The 20,686-nt window shown below is 39.1% G+C and overlaps 1 protein-coding gene across 3 annotated transcripts; it reads left to right on the forward strand.

The window, feature by feature from the left end:
• The first annotated feature begins 384 nt into the window (after window positions 1-384).
• Window positions 385-19,963, forward strand: si:ch211-51e12.7 (uncharacterized protein LOC336335 homolog). 3 transcript variants are annotated; one of them, XM_061243737.1, is made up of 6 exons: window positions 385-573; window positions 8,886-8,971; window positions 9,062-9,211; window positions 10,517-10,651; window positions 13,453-13,566; window positions 17,803-19,963. In XM_061243737.1, the coding sequence occupies exons 2-6, from the start codon at window positions 8,886-8,888 to the stop codon at window positions 17,810-17,812; spliced, it is 495 nt and encodes a 164-aa protein (XP_061099721.1). In that variant the 5' UTR covers window positions 385-573; the 3' UTR covers window positions 17,813-19,963. The 3 variants fall into 3 exon arrangements, with proteins under 3 accessions (XP_061099721.1, XP_061099720.1, XP_061099719.1); XM_061243736.1 differs by lacking the exon at window positions 17,803-19,963 and adding an exon at window positions 13,950-15,254 and having other exon boundaries at window positions 8,862-8,971; XM_061243735.1 differs by lacking the exon at window positions 17,803-19,963 and adding an exon at window positions 13,950-15,254.
• Window positions 19,964-20,686: the final 723 nt, after the last annotated feature.

Raw genomic sequence — 20,686 nt, forward strand, 5'->3', positions numbered from 1 at the left:
ATCCTAATGACATTGATACAAGATTACCTATCGCATATTTTCAGTATGTATCGCAAAGCACGATGCAATGTACAGTGTATCACATGTTGCAAGCGAGTGCTGACTGGTTTTTCGTGGACTTTAGTTTTAAACGCTTTCCTTCGCTGTGTTTCTTTCAGCTTACAAATGAGCTCCTCTTTTGCTGTTGTAGCCTACTACATATGATGATCATTTTCCATCCAAAAATCCGCCAGTGCAGAACGTTTTTCTCCCACGAATAAGAATACTACAATTGTTATGTGGGTGTCTACAAGAGTTATCATAGGCCAACCGAGTGCTGTGCTTTCCATAGGCGGGGCTTTGCCCAGCTAGAAGGCTAGAATGAATCCTTGAGAAAGAAATCTGCTGAATGTGACGTGTTTGTATACGCCGCCATTTCAAAGCGAACGGGGACCAGGATAAGTGTAGTCTGATTTATTTATTTATATTACAGGCTATTTATTTTACAGATTATTTCGTATTGACAGACTTATTTTAATTCTGCTGTTAATTGAATCTGCATCGCCTTGGGAACTTTTTAGTTCTTTCAGTGAGGTGAGTCATTACAGCATTATCCGTATTACAATGGAAGCATGTGTTTCATTTGACGTTTTCCGCCCGTGTCTGCCTCCCAGTGAAGGAATGAAATGCTAAACAAATAAATCCAACACCAATAATTGATCTGCATATGTAAACATAATTTTGTTAATACTAATAATTCTTTAAGCACATTATTTTAGCGTGGGGATGGGCGAGACATTAGCAAGCAATGCTGACGAAAGCTAACATTACACATATGGGCTGTCTCGTTGTGTTGAATGTTTACCCCATCATATATGGTTCAGCCTACGGTTATAGTGTTGATGATATTTTTCGTATTTGGGTTAGGAATATCATGCATTTCATGATTGAGCTAAATATATAATTGGCACAAATAGCCTACTACATGTGAAAACATCCTTGTTAAATCATTTGGCTACTTGAAATAACCTAATATATGTGCAATACATAATGCGAGATTATTCCCCCCTCCAGTTAATGCTAATTATTAAAATAAAGAGTCCTCATGTAATTTCATTACGTAAGCCTAATTTACTTAATTGATGATTTAAAGCCAAAACAAATTCGGGCTAGGTAGTTCGTTATTCTGTGCTGTGAAATGGTTCCATCGTGGCGGAAATCAAAACCAAATTCTTACATAACTACACAACTATGCTTCAGAAACATCTGTACTTTTACTAACCGCTCCAATGGGGAATCGAGAAAAGGTTGTTAGTTCATTGCTCCAGTGAATGAAATGACGGAAGTGCTTTCCACAGACAGTGGTGCTGAAACTTCCCCGTACATTTATCAAAGAGGTTTTATGTCTGCTGTTTTGGTTGGATTTTTAACCCGTTGCGATTTTTCTGTAAACAGCGCTGTAAAGAAACGAGAAGGCCTTTTGTTGCTGTTATTTGCTGATTTGAGTGCTATTATCTGGCGTTTGTTTAAACGTTTTACTTGCTCGGAGGAATTATTCTATATGCTCTTGTATGTATCAAATTGTATATATGACAGTGTTGTAATAACATATCTATATCTCATAAAAATATAAGAAAAAAAGATTATTGAAATATGGACAAAATATGTGACTTCAACTGATTAAGTACCTGGTACTAGTAGGCTACTTAGAATTACTTTCATCTGTGGTATCACCCCCACAGTCACATGTGACTATTTGGTATTCTGTGGCGATGTGATGATTTGGAATATTGATATTCAGCTGTAAGCTTTGGCCTAAGCTTGGTCCCAAGCTTCATAGTTTAGACCGATATCTAATGTTGGTGTCATTGCCTCATGCATTTTGTTTTATAACAAATAGGCTATAGGCAATCAGGGGCGTCACCAAGGTTTGAATACATTTGGGGCTGAGCCAAAGTCATTTGGGGCTGAGCTGAGAGGAGCGTTCCATGCATTTTATTGCTGTAATGTTTATCAGTCTGTATGTATAAATATAATAAACAAGGAGCCTGATGAAAGTCAATTGGATTGAAAGACTTATTTGTATAACCATATAAGCAGTAGGTCTTTTGTTCATCTCACTTTTCTCCAAATTATGTTACCAACTCCCAAAGTATCATATATCCTATCATATATCCATATAACTCATGTCATCTTTGCATACATCAAATAAGAACATGAAATACCTCATTCTTTTTACACTTTTCTCATATTCACGAAACAATCTTATAAATTATGTTGTTTGTAAGAATTTAAGGAATATTTAATAATAAGTTATAGAATGATAGCTTTGTTTTTGTCAGATGAAGATATACAGATGAAGGGAAATACTTAGGAAAGTCTGCATAATGCAATGGGTGCATATGCAGCCACCTAGTGGATGGACACAAACCTATTTAAGATATTTTTCTTGACCAAATGTTTTGACAACCATAACATGTAGGCTATATAATCTCAAACTATCTGATATATTGCCCATCAAACTAATTTAGACTTATCTAATTAATATAGTTCACAAGGGTCCACAATTTTTTTTAACCTTACATGCTTAAATACATTACATAGCTAACGGTAACGTTAGATACATAGCTAGCTAAGTAAAATTCTGTAAAGTTAGCAGCTAATGTTAGCTAGCTGCAACAGACAATGCTAACGATACCCTTGGTTAGCCTCATTCAGACTTTGTAATGTAACATTAATTAACTTAGTCCCTCACAATTGACACTTACTTTTATAAACTGTCTTATCATATTAGTTTTCTTAAACGTATCTTTTTGGTGTAATGAAGCACCTGCTTCAAATATCATGTGGGGTCAAGATCACAATAACATAGCTAATGCTGCTAATGCTGGCAAATACATCTACTCCGACTGCACGAGAAGCAGTTGTCTGACATCACACAACAATGGCAGCATCCATGGAGGGTGTAAATAGTAAACCATCAACAAAAAGGCATAACTGTTGCGAACAAAAGCCTGCCTGCGAACTGATGTGATATAATGTTGCAGACGTTATTAGTTAGTGGTTTAGGGCAAATGATCTCTGAAAGTTATCTTCTCTGCACAAACATTATTTAGCAAAATGTGAAAAAATATAAAAAAACGTGAAACCATTTTGAAATATACCATTTACTGACTTTTGCAGATTAGCTACCAATGTAGCTAGACTGGAGCACAGTTAACCAGTGGTATAATTTCTGCCATTTTGTCAGTGCAGAATGCGGACAGTTCATGTGGTTATACACTTGCCACATAAACACCACCAGTTCACGGTCAGCCATGTTTTTTGTCTACGTTTGGTATCATGCACCAGGAAGGTTTGGAGGTCGGAAGTTGAAAATTTCAACGGAAAATTCCAATCTCCGATGGTAAATGGGACGCAGCATAACTTCCGGAATTGAGTCTGCTTGAATCATGGAGAAACCATAGGGAGAAACGTTATAAGGCTGGAGTAGTCTTAGACAGCCCGCCCATAGTCACATTGTTGCAAGGTGACTGACCTGCATTGGCTATCATCTAACGGTTTTTCATTTTGACTCAAATGAGTATTACCGTGGAGTGATACTTTACATTACATTACATTAATGGCATTTGGCAGATGCTCTTATCCAGAGTGACGTACAGTTGATTAGACTAAGCAGGCTACAATCCTCCCGTGGAGCAATTCAGGGTTAAGGGCCTTGCTCAAGGGCCCGACAGCCGTGCAGATCTTATTGGGGATCGAACCACCAACCTTGCAGGTCCCAGTCATGTACATTAACCACTACGCTACAGGCCGCCCTCAACTTCACAGTTCTACTTGAAATAGAAAAACCAATATCACTGCTGTTAACCAATCAGATTGTGAGATTTGTCCTGCAAATTTTATGATAGTGCTATTCATGTTAGTTTTGTCTTTGTTGCATGGACATCTTCAGTAATACAGCTGACATTTTGTGAAATGTGTGTTTTTCTAACAGTGTCTGGTGGCGGACTGAGGACACCTCCTACTACATATGATGGAAAATGATCATCATCTGTAGTAGGCTACAACAGCAAAAGAGGAGCTCATTTGTGAGCTGAAATCGTTTAAAACTCCCACTTTCAATCGTCATCTCTAAGCAACGGAAGTACTCCTGACTTGATAGCAGTGTGGACGTGTACAAAACACTCATAGCAAAGAGCTTAGAAGAGAGAATGATTAGGGCAAGGTTCCAGCAAAATTAATTGAAGGAGATGTCATGAAAATCTCAGTGTGATGACATCGCTAAATGACTGAGCTAAACGCAGTACTGAACTTCATTATTCGTTTCACTGTTTAAGCTGCTTTTCATAGCCTAAGTTATATTCATTTTTATATGAAGGACAACAGAGTTTTGCACCCAAAGTTTATTATTGCTAGAGTAACAGGGTTAGCTTGGCTAGTTAGCTGGTAAGCACAATGAAATGCAGGAAAGGGAAGGCTCGTAGCAGGTTTTAGCTGACTGGTAACACGTTCATTCAACAAATCTTTGGACCAGTGAGAGACTGGGGTTCAAATCCCACCTCGGACTCAGGCAACATATGTACATACAGAACAATGCATATTGGTAATCTAATTTGCAACATTAGCTCTGACCTGATACAAGTTTATTCACTGCATTCATACCCTTGTCTGTAGAATAGGAATCAACAGCGAACTGCTTAGTATTTATATAACTATGATATTTGACATGAAACAAATGTTCTTCGTCATACAGTGCAGCTCTTGTGATTCCAAGTTGATATTGTATCGGTCGTAGCCAGCATATGAATTTAGAATGGTGTTCATACTGATAGCAACATTGGCTTACGTAACATAGCCTACTGTCTTGATTCAAAGATCAGAGTCTTCTGTAGAATAGGAACAAGCACCAAACTGCTTAGCTTGCTGAGTGTTTTTGTAACTAGGTGATATAAAACAAATAGTCTTCATCATACATTTCAGTTATTGCAATTAGCTAAGTTTATTATTGTATCAGGGGCAGCCAGCGTCTGAAAAAGCCTATGCTGATTGCAACATTACCTAACATTACTGATGCACGTAACATTATGAATCTGAGTATATGATTCAGGAAGCAACTGGTTAAATGTAATTGATGTTAATATTTACATTGCAAATAAAGCATGTTTATTTTGATGCATGGGAGGCAGGGAGGAGTTGGAGGATGTGGGGAGGAGTTGTGTGTCCTCAGTCCGCTGTGTGACCCCTCTCTGACTTTCGACACATTTGAGAGTCATAAATCTCCCCTGCATAATCTCAAAAACAAAATGGTTCTATGTTCATAAATGACAGTTATTTGTTGGAAATTAACCCTGTAAATGCTGCCCCCTTGTGGTTAAGTAATCAACGGCAAGTTATTGTTGCGTTCGTATTTCTATAATATGAACTACAATTTAATAAAACCACAAAATGGCGATGCCAGACTCTCCGCTAGTGAGAACAGTTTTTTTATCAGCCTATTATTTGCAAAACAGGGCAATAAAACTTCAGTCTCCCGTGGTTTACAAAGGCATAGCCTAACAATCCTTGGTACCATTTATCTACATCAAAAAATCATGTTCCAATATAAGAACAAAAATATACAATTCAGAAGTTGCATGAAAAAACAAAAACAAATATTCTTAGTTTACTTTCATTGCACGTGTGGCCGACATATTTCCGTTTTTGGACATTATTTGATACAGACGTTTTTATGGAACCAAATATCCCACCTGGTTATGTATCGCTATATCGCTGTAAAACTATGTTTTTTTCTTATCCTGGGGGTATTTCTATGGCTGTTATGCATACATGTCTGTAGGATACATCAATATCAGAGGACAGTTTCTTTTACCGTGTGCATGGGTTCAAGTTTGGTGGTACAGTCGACATCATATTGTTTTCTGTCTGTGTATATTCCGATATTGTGCTTTTGTAAATATTTTTATGCTCCTTTGCCTCCTAAAATCCAATCCCTCGTCCATGTCATATGAGGTGGTAACAGACAATTATAGGATTGTGACTTGCTATAGATGTAATTGTCCTGTCTAACGGAGCTAACGGGGCTCTGGTTAACATAATTTTGAAATAAAGTTCCATTTTAAATGTCATGCAGGTTCTGGACACTTTGGGCATGCTTTATAAAAGTATACTCTCATATACACTCAGTGAGCATATGATTACATATTTATTAGACTTATTTTGTAGACATATTGGTCTTCCGCTGCTGTAGCCTATCAACTTTGCGGTTTGATGTGTTTGTCTGATCAAAGATGCTCTTCTGCGTACTACTGTTGTAATGAGTGTTAATTTGCTCTGTCATCTTCCTGTCAGCTTCGGCCAGTCTGGCCTTTCTCATCTGACCTCTCTCATTAACAACACATTTTTTTTGTTTTCTGCACCATTCTCTGCAAACTCTAGAGACTGTTGTTTGAGAAATGCCAATAATGAGACAATCACAGGAGATCAGCAGTTTCTGAGATACTCTAACCACCCTGTCTGGCACCAACAATCATTCCACAATCAAAGTCACTTAGATCGCATTTCTTCCCTATTATGAAAATTTGGTCTAAAAAACAGCTGAACCTCTTGACCATGTCTGCAGATTAAATATTTGTATTAACAAGCTGGTGTACAGATCTACATTACATTTACATTGTAGGGATATCGGTTCCACTACTGAGGAACCAGAACAGAAAACAGGCGTGAACGTGCAGCTCGACTGCCAGGTGCTCGTAGTGAGGGAACCACAAGGTGACCAGAGCTGGCAGTGGTCTTGCTGGGGAGTAGGGAGTGATTACCGATTGTATGTAAAGTGAGGCAGTCCCCTTTGAGCATGAAATGGCAACACTAGGCCTTGAAGCAGATGTGTGCGGCAATAGGAAGCCAGTGGGGGCCAATAAGGAGTGGGGTGACGTGAGCCGACCTGGGCTGACGGGTGATCAGGCAGGCTGCAGCATTCTGGACCAGCTGGAGGGGCTTGATGGCACAAGCTGGGAGACCAGCTAGGAGGGAGTTGCAGTAATCCAGGTGGGAAATGACAAGCGTCTGGACTAGGAGCTGGGTGGCGTTCTCCGGCAGGAGATGACGGATACGGGGCGGCACGGATGGTGCAGTGGGTACCACTGCCGCCTCACAGCAAGGAGGTCCTGGGTTCGAATCCCCGTCGGCCGTAGGTATGGGTGTGTGAGTGAATGGTGTGTGTGCCCTGCGATGGACTGGCGACCTGTCCAGGGTGTATTCCTGCCTTTCGCTCAATGTATGCTGGGATAGGCTCCAGCCCCCCTGCGACCCTGATCAGGATAAGCAGGTTCAGATAATGGATGGATGGATGGATGGAGATGACGGATACGGCGTATATTGTAGAAGAAGAACCTGCAGGTTCTGGCAGTGGAGGATACATATGGAGCGAGGGTGACGTCACCCCAAGATTCTTGGCCGTATGGGAGACCTACTAAATTGCTGACTGAGTGTATGTGAACGTAAGTGAAAGTGAATTTTCTTAATTAAAACTTGGTCCATAGCAAGACATAATCTAGGGTGGAGAGGACAATCAGAATTGGAATCACCTGGTTTATAAACTGGTTGCACCACCTTAGTGGCAAAAACTGCAACCAAATGCTACCTGTATTTTATATCAGTCGTTCACATCGCAGTGAAGGAATTTATGGCTAGTCTCCTTTAAAGATCTGCTTTAATTCAGATTTAATTTTTGAGCATAAACTGCTCATTTCAGGTCCTGCCACAGCACCTCTATTGGGACCAACTCAGCGCTTTCACTTGACGACTCCTGATCCTTTATGCAAATTGTACCTTATCCAACCTGTGTTCTGTAGTTGTTATTTGACCATTGGTATGTACTGTATGTTGTATGTCGCTTTGGCTAATATAATGTAATAATTGTTTTTCTGCATAAACCAATTGTGCTTCAGTTTACAGATTAATGACTGGACATTCTCCTTAAGGATTTTCTGTTACAAAACAGAATTCATGGTTCCTTTAATAATGGCAAGTTCCCAAGACAGCAAAGCATACCTACACCATCGCAATATTTTGGTTTGACTATGATTACTGTGATGTTCCAGACATAATGGAATCCAGTAGTTGTCCTAAAAGTTTCATATTCATCTATCTATAGTTCCTCTATCTATAGAACATTATCCCAAAAGGTTTAAGGATCATCCAGGTGCTTTTTTTTGTAAATGTGGGACAAGCATTCACCATTCCTGGGAAGATTCACCTCTGTGCCAGGTGTTCCCACTGTGGTTTGGTGGAGTCAGAGAGCCTTAGTAATGGCTTTGTAACTGTTTCCAGAAAAATATCAACAACTTCTGTCATTTCCTTTGATCATGGCATAGTGTGGTTGAAATTTTGTGGTGACTACAATTCTAATGGTAGGTGTCAATATGACATTGGATTCAACAGGTCTGGCTGCAGTTGAATCTAATGATCAGTTACATTTGGTTAATTGAGTAACTAAGGAGGCAATTATCAATTTTCACATGTGATTTGGGTGTTGGAATGGAATGAGTTAATGAGAGACAGAAATATGCTTTGTTTTTTTTATCTGACTTTGACTAATATTATAAAATATCTGAAACCATTCAGTGTGACAAATATACAATAACAGAGGAAATTAGGAAGGGGGCAAATGCTTTTCGCAGTACTGTATGCCAAGAAGGCATACAGTGGAATTGTTTTTACTCCTGTTATATGTTTAGATTAGTCAGTTTGAATGCTGTGCTCTAGTTTATTCCTACATATTTCCTGATGGGCCACACAAAATATCCCACAGATGCCCAACCATTGAGCTACTCAATAGCATAGTATTGCCCTGTCCAATAGGCTACCCTGACTCAGAATAGGGGTCCTGTTTGTTGTCTTATCAGATGGATGTTGACACAGAGCAGGTGATGGAGCACACAGAGAAGCACCAGGTTTCCACAGAAGAGGATATATCAAACAGCAAAGCCAGGTATGTCACATGACAATCATGCCCAATCATTCAACTGTAATATTGGAATTTGAAAGTCGAGTGTTATGACTGCTTTGTGTCTTTCCACAGGGGAAGAGGGTTTAAAGGGCATGGTCGAGGTGGCTGGGTAGGACGAGGTGGACGTGGTGGGAGGGGCATGATGATGAAAGGATATGGCCCTCTGGGGCGGAGCAGGGGTCGAGGCCGAGCTGGGGCCATGAATGGGTTTGGCCCTGGAAGGTAATGTTCACATCCACTGGATACTTTGCTTGCTTTGTCGATGTAGACCTGTGAAGTAACACATTATTGGCAACGATCCCATATTGCAAGTGCAATCATTTGTGCAGTAATTTTCTTATTATTAGATGGATACACTGTCAGTCTATTTAACTAAATACACCATATCTCTGTGCACATGTTCTGGATTTATTTGTAATGTGTGCTTGTATATGGCTCATATCTTGTTTATTTGGTCTGCTCTTTTCTGTGCTTGCTCATACAAATTGCACACAGAAATGCATAAGAACACAATGAATTTAATCTTCTAATTTCACACACACACACACACACACACACACACACACACACACACACACACACACACACACAGTGGGTTATCATGATATGATGTAAACATAAATTATATGGTACGCTCAATGATAGGCTACAGCAGCAGAAGACTTATAGAAGTCTAATAAATACTTAATAAAGTGCTCACTGAGTGTATATATTTCTTCTTCTGGCTGAAGATAACATTTTTAACTCATCTGTACTTGTGTATATATTACTAAACATACTGTACACTTCATGGAATATAAAAATCATAGATGGGTTGATGTCATACATTTATAATATAGTGGCTTCAGAAAGTATTCAGACCTCAGACTTTTTGCACACTTTATTGAGTTGTAGATTCATTTTAAATAGATAAAATAGCTGTTTGCTGCATCTATCTATCTCTAAATCTAAATCTAATCTAATCTAATCTAATCTAATCTAATCTAATCTAATCTAATCTAATTTATTTATCCACTGCTGTCTGTCTATCGATCGATCCGGTGAGAATGTGTTGAAGCGATTTAACTTAGTGTACCGCCGGACTTGCCGCAGGTGCCAAACAAAGCTCTCGTTCTCAAAAACTACTCATCGTATAAATGTCAATTTGGTATGGAAATGCTCAAAATACGTCCAGCTTGTCGGGCATATAATAAAAAAACGAAGAAGTATTTTTACCCCCAAGAAGGGGCGTGGCTATGGCGGTGACGTGTTGCCAGTCTGGTCTATTGAGTGTAGATTTATGGGCAAAAATGGCCAAAAGGTGAAGCCACTGTATACCTTTGTAAATGATGTTAATGATTGCAATAATTGTAATTTTTAGTTGTTTGAGTGTAGCCCATGATGGTAGTCCCACCAGGTTGTATAGAAAACAAAATCACCATTCATCACTTTAATGGAAGCTCTGGCCGAGGTCAAAAAGACTGAAAGCTTAGTAAAATATGGATGGTACTTTTGCAATGATACATGTGCTGTGTTGTGCCCTCTTAGAAGAGGAATGGGGAGGATGAGGCCCTACCCTGACCTTCGTGGTCCTCGGGGTGGTATGGGTGGGCCAATGAGAATGGGTCCGCCCCCTCCACCACCACCAATGCACATGAGAGGACCCTATCCACCTATGCACAGGTAGGTTCTGCACACTGATTGGGCTCAGTGGCAGTGATAAAAAAATGGGCCAAAATGTAAAACCAAGACTAAAAAGTAAATGCATGGCTAAAAAGCTAAAAATCCGTTTCTATCTTGTTTCTTCTGAATATTCCTGTACTTCATGTTACAATACTGTGCTGAAACATGAACAGTGTGTATTAATTGGTTGTTCCTGTACCCTCACTTAAAGATGAAATAAAAGACAACAGTCTTCCAGGGTTATCGTGGTTCCCCAAGGAACACTACTCCAATAGATGCTGAGCAAAAGCCCTTTCTGTCCCAGCCACACATTTTAAAGAGATGACAAGATGGCATTTTGGCTTGGGGCTCCCAATTTTATAGAATAATTTGTCTTATTTGTTTTATTTGGGTCACTAATTGAACTAATTGTTTTTTATTAATGTTATTAATGATTATTTCAGTCAGGAAAACTCAAGTATTTAGATTAAATATATAATGAATATGCTATGTAGTTATTTTGGTTTGCCGATGAGTGGATCTGCTTTAGGTACTTCTGTGCATGTACCAGCATGCACTACCTACTGAACAGGGAGCACGATACTACAAAACAAACTCCAGTACCAAACAACAGGTGGAAGCTGGGGTGCTGGACGGTGAACACAATTCTGTGAGCTTCAGTAAACATAGCATGCAAAGAGCAGTGCAGGCAATTAGCAACACCTGAGAGGTCTGTCTGTCAGTTTAAGTAATGGCTCTATTAGTGATGTGTACATGTGATTGGTTGAATTGAGATGAAAAAGTGAAAAAGTATTTGCTCCTAATTTCCTTTATTATTGCATATTTGTCACACTGAATGGTTTCAGATCTTTCAACAAAATGGAATCATTGACAAAATTAGACAAAGGGGAACACATTTTCAAAATAAGTGTCATGTATTTAATTGAAAAAAGTTAACAAACACCCATGTCAGCCCAGTGAAAAGGTCATTTTCAACTTTAGCTTTTGCAGCAATAATAAACCCAACACTTCCTGTAATTTGATATCAGATGAATTTGTAGGTTTTCAAGCATTAATGCTCTTTTCATGTCCTACAACAGCTTCTTTATTGGATTCAAGTCAGGACCACTCCAAAACCTTAATTTAGCTTTGTTTCAGCCCATTAGATGTGGACTTGATTTTGTGTTTAGGATCATTGTCTCACTACATAAGGGCGACATGGCTCAGGCAGTAGGAGCAGTCATCTGGCAGTCGGAGGGTTGCCGGTTCGATCCCCCGCACGGGCTGTGTCGAAGTGCCCCTGAGCACCTAACCCCCAAATGCTCCTGACGAGCTGGTTGGTGCCTTGCATGGCAGCCAATCGCTGTTGGTGTGTGAGTGTGTATGAATGGGTGAACGAGAAGCATCAATTGTACAGCGCTTTGGATAAAGGCGCTATATAAATGCCAACCATTTACATAACCCAATTTTGCTTCAGCTCAGGGACAGATGACCAGACATTCTCCTTAAGAATTTTCTGGTACAGAGGAATAAATCATGGTTTCTTCAATAATAGCAAGTTGTCCAGATCTCAAGGCAGCAAAGCATCCTCGCACAGTCACACTACCATCATGTTTGACTTTTGGTATGATGTTCTTATTGTGAAATGCTGTAATTGCTTTACATCTGACATATTGGGACCCATATAGTTCAAAGGTTCCTCTTTTGACTCATCTGTCCATAGAACATTATCCCAAAAAGGTTTGGGGATCATCCTGGTGCTTTGCAATTGTGAGATAAGCATTGATGTGTCTCTGGGTTAACAGTGGTTTCTATTCTCAGTCTCTTTCTTATTGTGGAGTCTTGAACACTGACATTAGCTGAGGCTAGAGAGGCCTACAGGCCTTTGGATGTTCTGGGACAGTTTGTGACTTCCTGAATGAGTTTTCACTGAGCCCTTGGAGGCCAAGGCCTGGCCAGTCTTGGCAATACTCACCAATGTTCCAAGTGTTCTCTATTTGGAAATAGTGGTTCTCACTGTGGTCCGGTGGAGCCTCGGGCTGTGTTTGAAACCACATACTAGCATATTACTCATACAAAATTTCAGGCTGATTTTCATTGAAATGCAGTATGATTAGTATGCTAAGTATGCAACTGTTTGGAACTGCGGGCCAGTTAAGCCTTAAGGCCAGTTAATAGTTAGGTGATGTACGATGGATATTGTTACATTGTTACCAACATTATGTTATCGATTGACTTTGATGTTGACTGTCACTCATGAAAAGTATAAACACATAAAAGATAAGAATGCTTTGCTGAAGTAGAATAATTTGCGAGCTCAAGAAATGGAAGCTTGTTGTTGACACTTTGCTAAAGATAATTACAGATGAGAACATTCTATAATAAGGTTGTCATGACAAGCATATGTGGACACCTAGATAAATGGTAGAAGCATACATATGCAGAACATCATCATAATCTATTAGAGGTAATAAAAAAAAAAAAAAGCTTTTACAAGTTTCTTTTTGATTTTAAATGGAAAAAAACAAGACTTGTTTCTAAAGGGAAGCCCCAGGTTTAGCAGGGCAGTTTATACCCTATGTATTAAAATATAAATAGTCATCCAGCCAAAGGCCAAACTACTTCTAAGAAGATACTCTCTTGATGACAGTGCTATAACAGCAACTTTAAGATGTCTGTAAAGCACTTTGTATTCCTGCAGAAAAGTGCACATACATTTAGATACATTTATTTTATATTAAATTAAAATGTATTATAAGTAACTGTTTTTAATATAATATTGCCCCTATATTTCCTATTAAATCCACTTTCCTTTCTAATAGGCATGGCCCCCTTCCACCACCTCCCCCAGGACACCCTGGCTTTAGAGGACGCCCTCCACACCCCCGTGGTAGAGGGATGCACCCCGGCCCACACCGACCCTTCCACCCCAGAGGGTAAGGCTTCCACAGTGCCCTTCATGTGACTCTTAACTTCTGGCTTAATTCCTGTTTTTGTCTCACTCCCTATGATCTTACAAACTGCTTTTCTAATTAAATATGGCAACTGATTCAGTGACAGTATGGTTAATAATAATGGTGCAATTTAAACTATTAAGTACATTTGTCAAGAAACAAAAATACCTTTTTTACATGAGGGAAGCAGAGTTTGAGTATTGCATGAGCCTTGTTGTGAAAAGCCATAAAATGCGACTGCTTGTAAAGAAGGCAGAAGTCAAATTAGCAGACCTCGGGGAACGGATCGCACCGGCACCAAACAGGTTGGTGGTTCTTGTGGCGGACCAGCAGAATCAAATGTGTGGTTTTATCCTTTTACACAGCTTCCACAATGGACCAGCCTCTCTCCCGCCTCCCCCTCTGCCCGGCAGAGGTCAGCGCTGGCCAGGGCCCCCTGGTGGCCGGCGCTTTTAAAGCAGCGTACTGTTAATACTGACCACTTCAGTAGCAGGGGCCCACATTCACGTCTAACCAGATGCCTCAGTTAGGGCCTCAACCCCCAACTCCCACAATTACCCTGTAGCAAAATGTCTTGTTTTCATGGACTGGAAAAGAACAAAAAAAAAAAAAAACCCTGGGGGCCCACAATCGGACTAAAGTATGGACACTGACAGTTTCATTCATATTTCTTTTAGAAGAGAAAATTCTTACTGTTGAGATTAAAAAGTTGTTTTGTTATGAAGAGAGAAGATTCTTAAAAAATAGGGTCTGAATACTCACTTCCAAAGGGACATGAAAGTTGGCCAAAGTCCCTGAGTGTCTGTGACCTAAAGTGACATTCTAAGAGAGGGAGAGAGAGAGAGAGAGAAAAAGACAGATGACAGCACAACAGCCCTCAAGCGCCAGGGTTAACACTGCATTCCATGACTCCTTGGACCTCCCAAACATTCCTTTTGTTACATAAATATCACTCAAAAAAGCAGATTCTTACACACTAAAAATGACAAGTCTATATGTCAAGTGTTTATGATCCTTCAAAGTAACAAGGGTTATAATATCCTTAATGTGCAGCTATAAGTTAAGAAATATTGTTGTTAGAACAGTTTGTTTGTGTACTATAATCTATTGTGGAATGGATTTTAAAAATAAATGGATATTAATGGATATTTAAATATTACACAGATTATACCTATATATATATATATCTATATTTAAAAGCAATTGACAAAGCAAGGAATTGCTTTACTCCAGTATGAATCCTACACAACTGTGTTTAATTATGGTGTTATTTTACCTTTGCTTAATGTAACTGATATACGTTATGTGGATTTGTGAATGTACTATTGAAAAACAAAAAGTTAACAACTCTGGCATAGCCATGAAGGAAAAAATAAAAGTAAAAATAAACTGTGAACTGCTCCTTTTTATTGTTTTATAAATTACATTTGCAAATGGTTTTCTTCTTCAGCTGGACGTAATTACCTTGTCAGCTTCCAATTGAACTTTTTCAGCAAATGGAATCGTACACTTTAATGTACTGTATATGTGTATATATTTCCAATTATATTGGTAGCAAGAAATGTATCTGAAATACATAACTGCACATTATTACTATTACAACTGTTGTGTTATTACTACGATCATGATTAATTATACCATTAAAATGGTTGTTTCTAAGTATTGTTAAATTGAATATGTGAATACATTTTGTGCAATAAACTAGTTGCCATGGCCACATTTGATTTTTAAGTTGGAGGACCAAGAACCCTTTTGGAAATCCAGTAACAATCTGAGGGTCATCAGTTTGGAAACAATTATTTCCACCTAAAAGCACTTTTATGTATTGCTGAGGGCTGAATCATGTGTAAGAACTATAGTGTAAATATGAATTTCCAAGAAAACCCTAGATGTCTAATTGTGGGTCCATCTGTAAATGAATTTATTGATTTACCAGGACAGTAAACAACATTTCAGAGGCATCATTCAATAATAAAATACTGATCTAACAATCACACTGAAATATCAGGGGCAGCGTTGTGCTATGAGGACATTTCAAGTGCTTGTATTTGATTTAAACATTATTAACTAAATATGTATTTGAAATCTAATTCAATTTATGGCTTCCAGTTTGGTGTTATAGGCAAATATATATTTCTTTGACTTTTATGTTCACACACTCAATCAGGTGAATTGGAATCCAGCCTGACACCTTTAGTGATTTTAATGCAACACAATCAGCTGCAGTGCATGTTAATGCATGTAAAGGTGCAATATCTCTGATCAAATTTTACATAGATGAAAAGCAAGGATTGAAGAGGTTATTTATTTGTCTTTTTCAGTTGTTGCATAATTTTCCAATGTTATCTTCTGATAATTAGATAACCATTCCTTTAGAAAAAATCTATATCAAATTGCCATGTCCCATGCAATTTGGTGACTACAAAATGCATCTCAGTGTATGGTTGCATATCATCTTCATTTCCATTTCTGGGTCCAATGAACTGTTTTTAAATAAAAAATGTCTACCACCCAAGTATAAATCTCCCCTGAGAGATAGAGCTTCCTGACAGTATTATCAGAGTCTGGTATCAGACTTTAAGGCACATCTGCACACAAGAATAGTGTATTAGCTGGATGAGCGGCAAAACAGAACATTTAGTACTTGTATGTCATATTTTAAGACAAAACCTTTTGTATATGAGTATTCAAAATTTTCTATGTTAAAGCTGTTGTTTGACCTTATCTTAAGCGTACAACAAAGGAGCGCATGGCTGTCTGACAAATGGACAAATTAAAGTTAATAAAGCTTCAGTTGTCACACTAAGCTGGTAATTTCACAAAATTTTTCATAGTGTACACGTGCTTGATGTCAATATTCAAAGGCAAGAATTGAAAGGCTAGTTTATATAATTTTACAACAAGTGATAATGAAAAGCTTGCCTACATATTCTTTGAAAGACAGCAAGATGCATCATACATATTTCCAAAATATTCCAAAATATTTCAGGTCCTCAGATGCATTTTTAGCTATGGAGCACATATGTAAAATGTTGTGTGAGTATAGAGTATATACAGTATATACAGTGGGCACCAGATGCTTGCAAGGTCCTTCCCATTCTTGGGTTTGTGCTTATCAACTACCCTCTTCAGTTCAGCCTTCATATATTCAATTGGATTGAGGTCAGGCCCCTGAGATAGCCATTGCAGAACATGTAGATTTTGTTGTCACAAATTTTGAAGTATGCTTTGGGTCATTATCTTGCTGGAAAATCCACCTACAGCAAAGTCTCAACCTTGTGGTATAGACAACCGGATTGATACTTGGTGGAATCCATTGGAATCCATTGATCTTAACCAGTGCCCCTTGACCTTGAAACAGCCCCAAAATATTATTAACCTACCACCATATTTTGCCTTGGGTATGTGGTGCCTCTCCTTTTATACATTTCTGTTTTGATGCCAAACATGCCGAAGCTGTATCTTACCAAAACATTTAATGTTTGTCTCATTTGGTCTTTTAAAGAACTGAACGAAGGTGCTGTGGGCAGATGAGACAAAAGTGAAATATGGTGGTGGGTCAGTGATGTTTTCATTCCAGACATCCAGGAGCACTGGTTAAGATCAATGGTATAAAGGATTCCATCATGCATCATGGCTAAGACTTTGCTGTACATAGAATTTCCAGCAAGATAATGACCCAAAGCATACCTCAAAATCCACACAGAAATGGTTTTGTGACTACAAAATCTAGGTTCTGCAATCTCAGGTGCCGGACCTCATCCAATCAAAAACCTGTGGGCTAAACTGAAGAGAACAGTTGAATAGTGCAAACCCCAGAATGTGAAGGCATTTGCAAGGATCTGCATCAGTGCAGGGTGATTTTGGTGAAATCTCTTTTATTAAATGAATGATTGATTTTGGTTGGTTTCATTGAAACATCAATAAAGTACAGTATTTTTTGAGTAATAATATTGTTTATTTATTTTATTTTTTTGTGCATTGCCAGTCAGGGGTGCAAATAATTATGGAGCCCACTGTATATATGCGCACACACAACATTTTTTGGTGCTCTAAACATCTAGTGAGTGCTGAAGAACCACTCTGAGCAGGTGTTGCACCTTTCACTTTTCTATATTGTCTTTCTCCAAAGTGAATGCATTCTGCTGCCACATGTGAAACTGAAGTCCGCCAGTTGCTCTCTAAAGGTGAAAGATTGACTGTTGTTGTCTCCTGAAGGGTAATATAGTCACCCTTTCGAAGCCAGCAGGAGATGGCAGCTGACCCCCCTACCCCCAAGAAGCATGCAGTGGGCCCCGCGGCCAAGGTGAGCTTTTCCTCACTCGGCATCACTTTACCGCGCTCTGACTTGCCTTTCAGCTCTCTCTCGCTTTACATCACTCGCCTATGCCAGGTAGGAAATGAGCTGTAGCGCAGGTGAGGAAGCCTGAAACATATTTCATCTTTTGTTTTTAATGCCTCAGGCCTTATTGTGCTGAAACCTTTCCATTTTACAGCTGACCAGGTTTTAAGCAAGTGTGTTACTGTCATCATGAGGATAAATCTGCCAAGCCTTTCCTTTCTATTGTAATGCGTAATTGAATTAATTAGCAGTGCTTCTTGTTGCTACTGGCACGTGCTTATCAGCTAATCGAATATGCAGAACTGTTCTTTATTTTAAAGAAATATAAGGCAAGATGGCAAGAAATGAAGGTATGACCATTGCAATGGATAAGGGACACCGTTTGGAGGCGGTGGGGAGTTAGGACAATTTTAATTTGTAATCATGCAAGGATAGGGTGGCCTGGGGTGGTTGGGCCGAATGTAATCTCTCTTGGTGCCCCTGCAATGGTAGCCAAAGACAATTTCATAAATCATCTGTGCCTCATAATTGTATCTAATTTATACACTCAGTGATCACTTCATTAGGTAGACCAGTGCACCAGCTTGTTAATGCAAATATTGAATCACCCAGTCATATGGCAACAACTAAATGCATACTAGCATTCAAACATGGTGAAAATGTTCAGCTGTTTTTCAGACCAAATGTCAGTATGGGGAAGAATCTGATCTAAGTGACTTTGACTGCGGAATGATTGTTGGTGCCAGACAGGGTGGTTTGAGTATCTCAGAAACTGCTGATCTCCTGGGATTTTCATGCAGAACAGTCTCTAGAGTTTGCAGACAATGGTACAAAAAACAAAAAGCATCCAGCGAGCAGCAGGTCTGCGGGCAAAAACACATTGTTAATGATAGAAGTCAGAAGAGAATGGTCAGACTGGTGAAAGCTGACTGGATAGTGACAGTAACCACACATTACAACAGTGGTATACAGAAGAGCATCTAATAGGATAGGCCACAGCCGCAGAAGACCAATAAGTCATGAAAGAAGTATAATAAATACCTAATAAAGTGCTCATTGAGTGTATACCTTCATGTTTGATGGTAATTTGTTGCAGGGAATCAATACAAAAAACGTAGTGACTAGTACATTCAGAATTCCAACCGTTGCAAACTGTTTAACAAGTCGGGCTGTTTAATAGAAAAGCATATTGAATTTCGCAATCAGCCCTTTGAATGAATAATCAGGGAATCCTATCAGTTTATTGGAAAGCCACACAAAGCATGACAATAAATATTGCAGTAAATAGGTGGACAAAAAAACAAGGGATTGCTTATTATTAATCCCCTGTGGGTGATTCAATGATTTAGCCATTGTACTTCATTTTTTGTAATTTTTCAATGTTCAATTGAAAACATTGTCACTTTTCAATGTTTAATCCAATAAAACATGTTTATTTAATACACCGCTTACGACCCCATCCCTCGGCCCGGAGGGATCTGACGATCCAGAGAATGACACGCTTTCTTCCAGCCGTATCGTGTCAGAGCCTGTGACCATGATTCCGAGGAGACTGGGGCACTGTTGTATCTAGCCCCTTCCGGGTCCCTCCCATGGAGCGGCAAGCCAATTATGCCGCTCCATGTGAGCCGACCGTTACTTTAGCCATGCGCCACTGTGGCCATCTCAGGTATATGCCATTTATTACAAGTCTTTATTTAAGATGGCTGCACTTTTCTCAACCCTGTTACCAAAACGTATGCAATTGTAACTCTTAAACATGAAAAAAGAATGAGATACCTTCAAGACATTCAGATAAGGCAACTTCCTGTTGAACATGTGATTGTGGAATATTCAAAATATTCCATGGTGATTTTGAGGTGAATGCGATCAGGTAATACGGTTGAGTGAGTATAATGGAATACAACTAAAATATTATTTATGAAAGATGATGTTTCAAGCATGAGATATGAAATGGACTCACACAATAATGCAAAAGTAATAAGACTCTTGAAGGATTTTCATGATTATATATCATGGTAAAGTTAAGTTAAGTTATCCGGAAAGTATTCATAGCGCTTCACTTTTCCCACATTTATTCCAAAATGGAATAAATTCATTTTTTTACACCCCATAATGACAGCATGAAAGAAGTTTTTTTTTTTTTTTTGCTAATTTATTAAAAATAAAAAACTAAGAAATCATATGTACATAAGTATTCACAGCCTTTGCTCAATACTTTGTTGATGCACCTTTGGCAGCAAATACAGCCTCAAGTCTTTTTGAATATGATGCCACAAGCTTGGCACACCTATCTTTGGGCAGTTTCGCCCATTCCTCTTTGCAGCACCTTTCAAGCTCCATCAGGTTGGATGGGGAGCATCGGTGCACAGCCATTTTCAGATCTCTCCAGAGATGTTCAATCGGATTCAAGTCTGGGCTCTGGCTGGGTCACTCAAGGACATTCAGAGAGTTGTCCTGAAGCCACTCCTTTGATATCTTGGCTGTGTGCTTAGGGTCGTTGTCCTGCTGAAAGATGAACCGTCTCCCCAGTCTGAGGTCAAGAGCACTCTGGAACAGGTTTTCATCCAGGATGTCTCTGTACATTGCTGCATTCATCTTTCCCTCAGTCTCCCAGTTCCTGCCACTGAAAAACATCCCCACAGCATGATGCTGCCACCACCTTGCTTCACTGTAGGGATGGTATTGGCCAGGTAATGAGCGGTGCCTGGTTTCCTCCAAACATGATGCCTGGCATTCACGCCAAAGAGGTCAATCTTT

The sequence above is a fragment of the Conger conger genome, chromosome 5 (genome assembly GCF_963514075.1).
Source record: "Conger conger chromosome 5, fConCon1.1, whole genome shotgun sequence".
NCBI classification, from domain to species: domain Eukaryota; kingdom Metazoa; phylum Chordata; class Actinopteri; order Anguilliformes; family Congridae; genus Conger; species Conger conger.

Coding starts and splice junctions, on each gene's coding strand:
- si:ch211-51e12.7 (XM_061243736.1), top strand. CDS start 8,886: ATGGATGTTGACACAGAGCAGGTGATGGAGCACACAGAGAAGCACCAG. Junction 8,972..9,061: donor ATATCAAACAGCAAAGCCAG/GTATGTCACATG, acceptor GTCTTTCCACAG/GGGAAGAGGGTTTAAAGGGC. Junction 9,212..10,516: donor AATGGGTTTGGCCCTGGAAG/GTAATGTTCACA, acceptor GTGCCCTCTTAG/AAGAGGAATGGGGAGGATGA.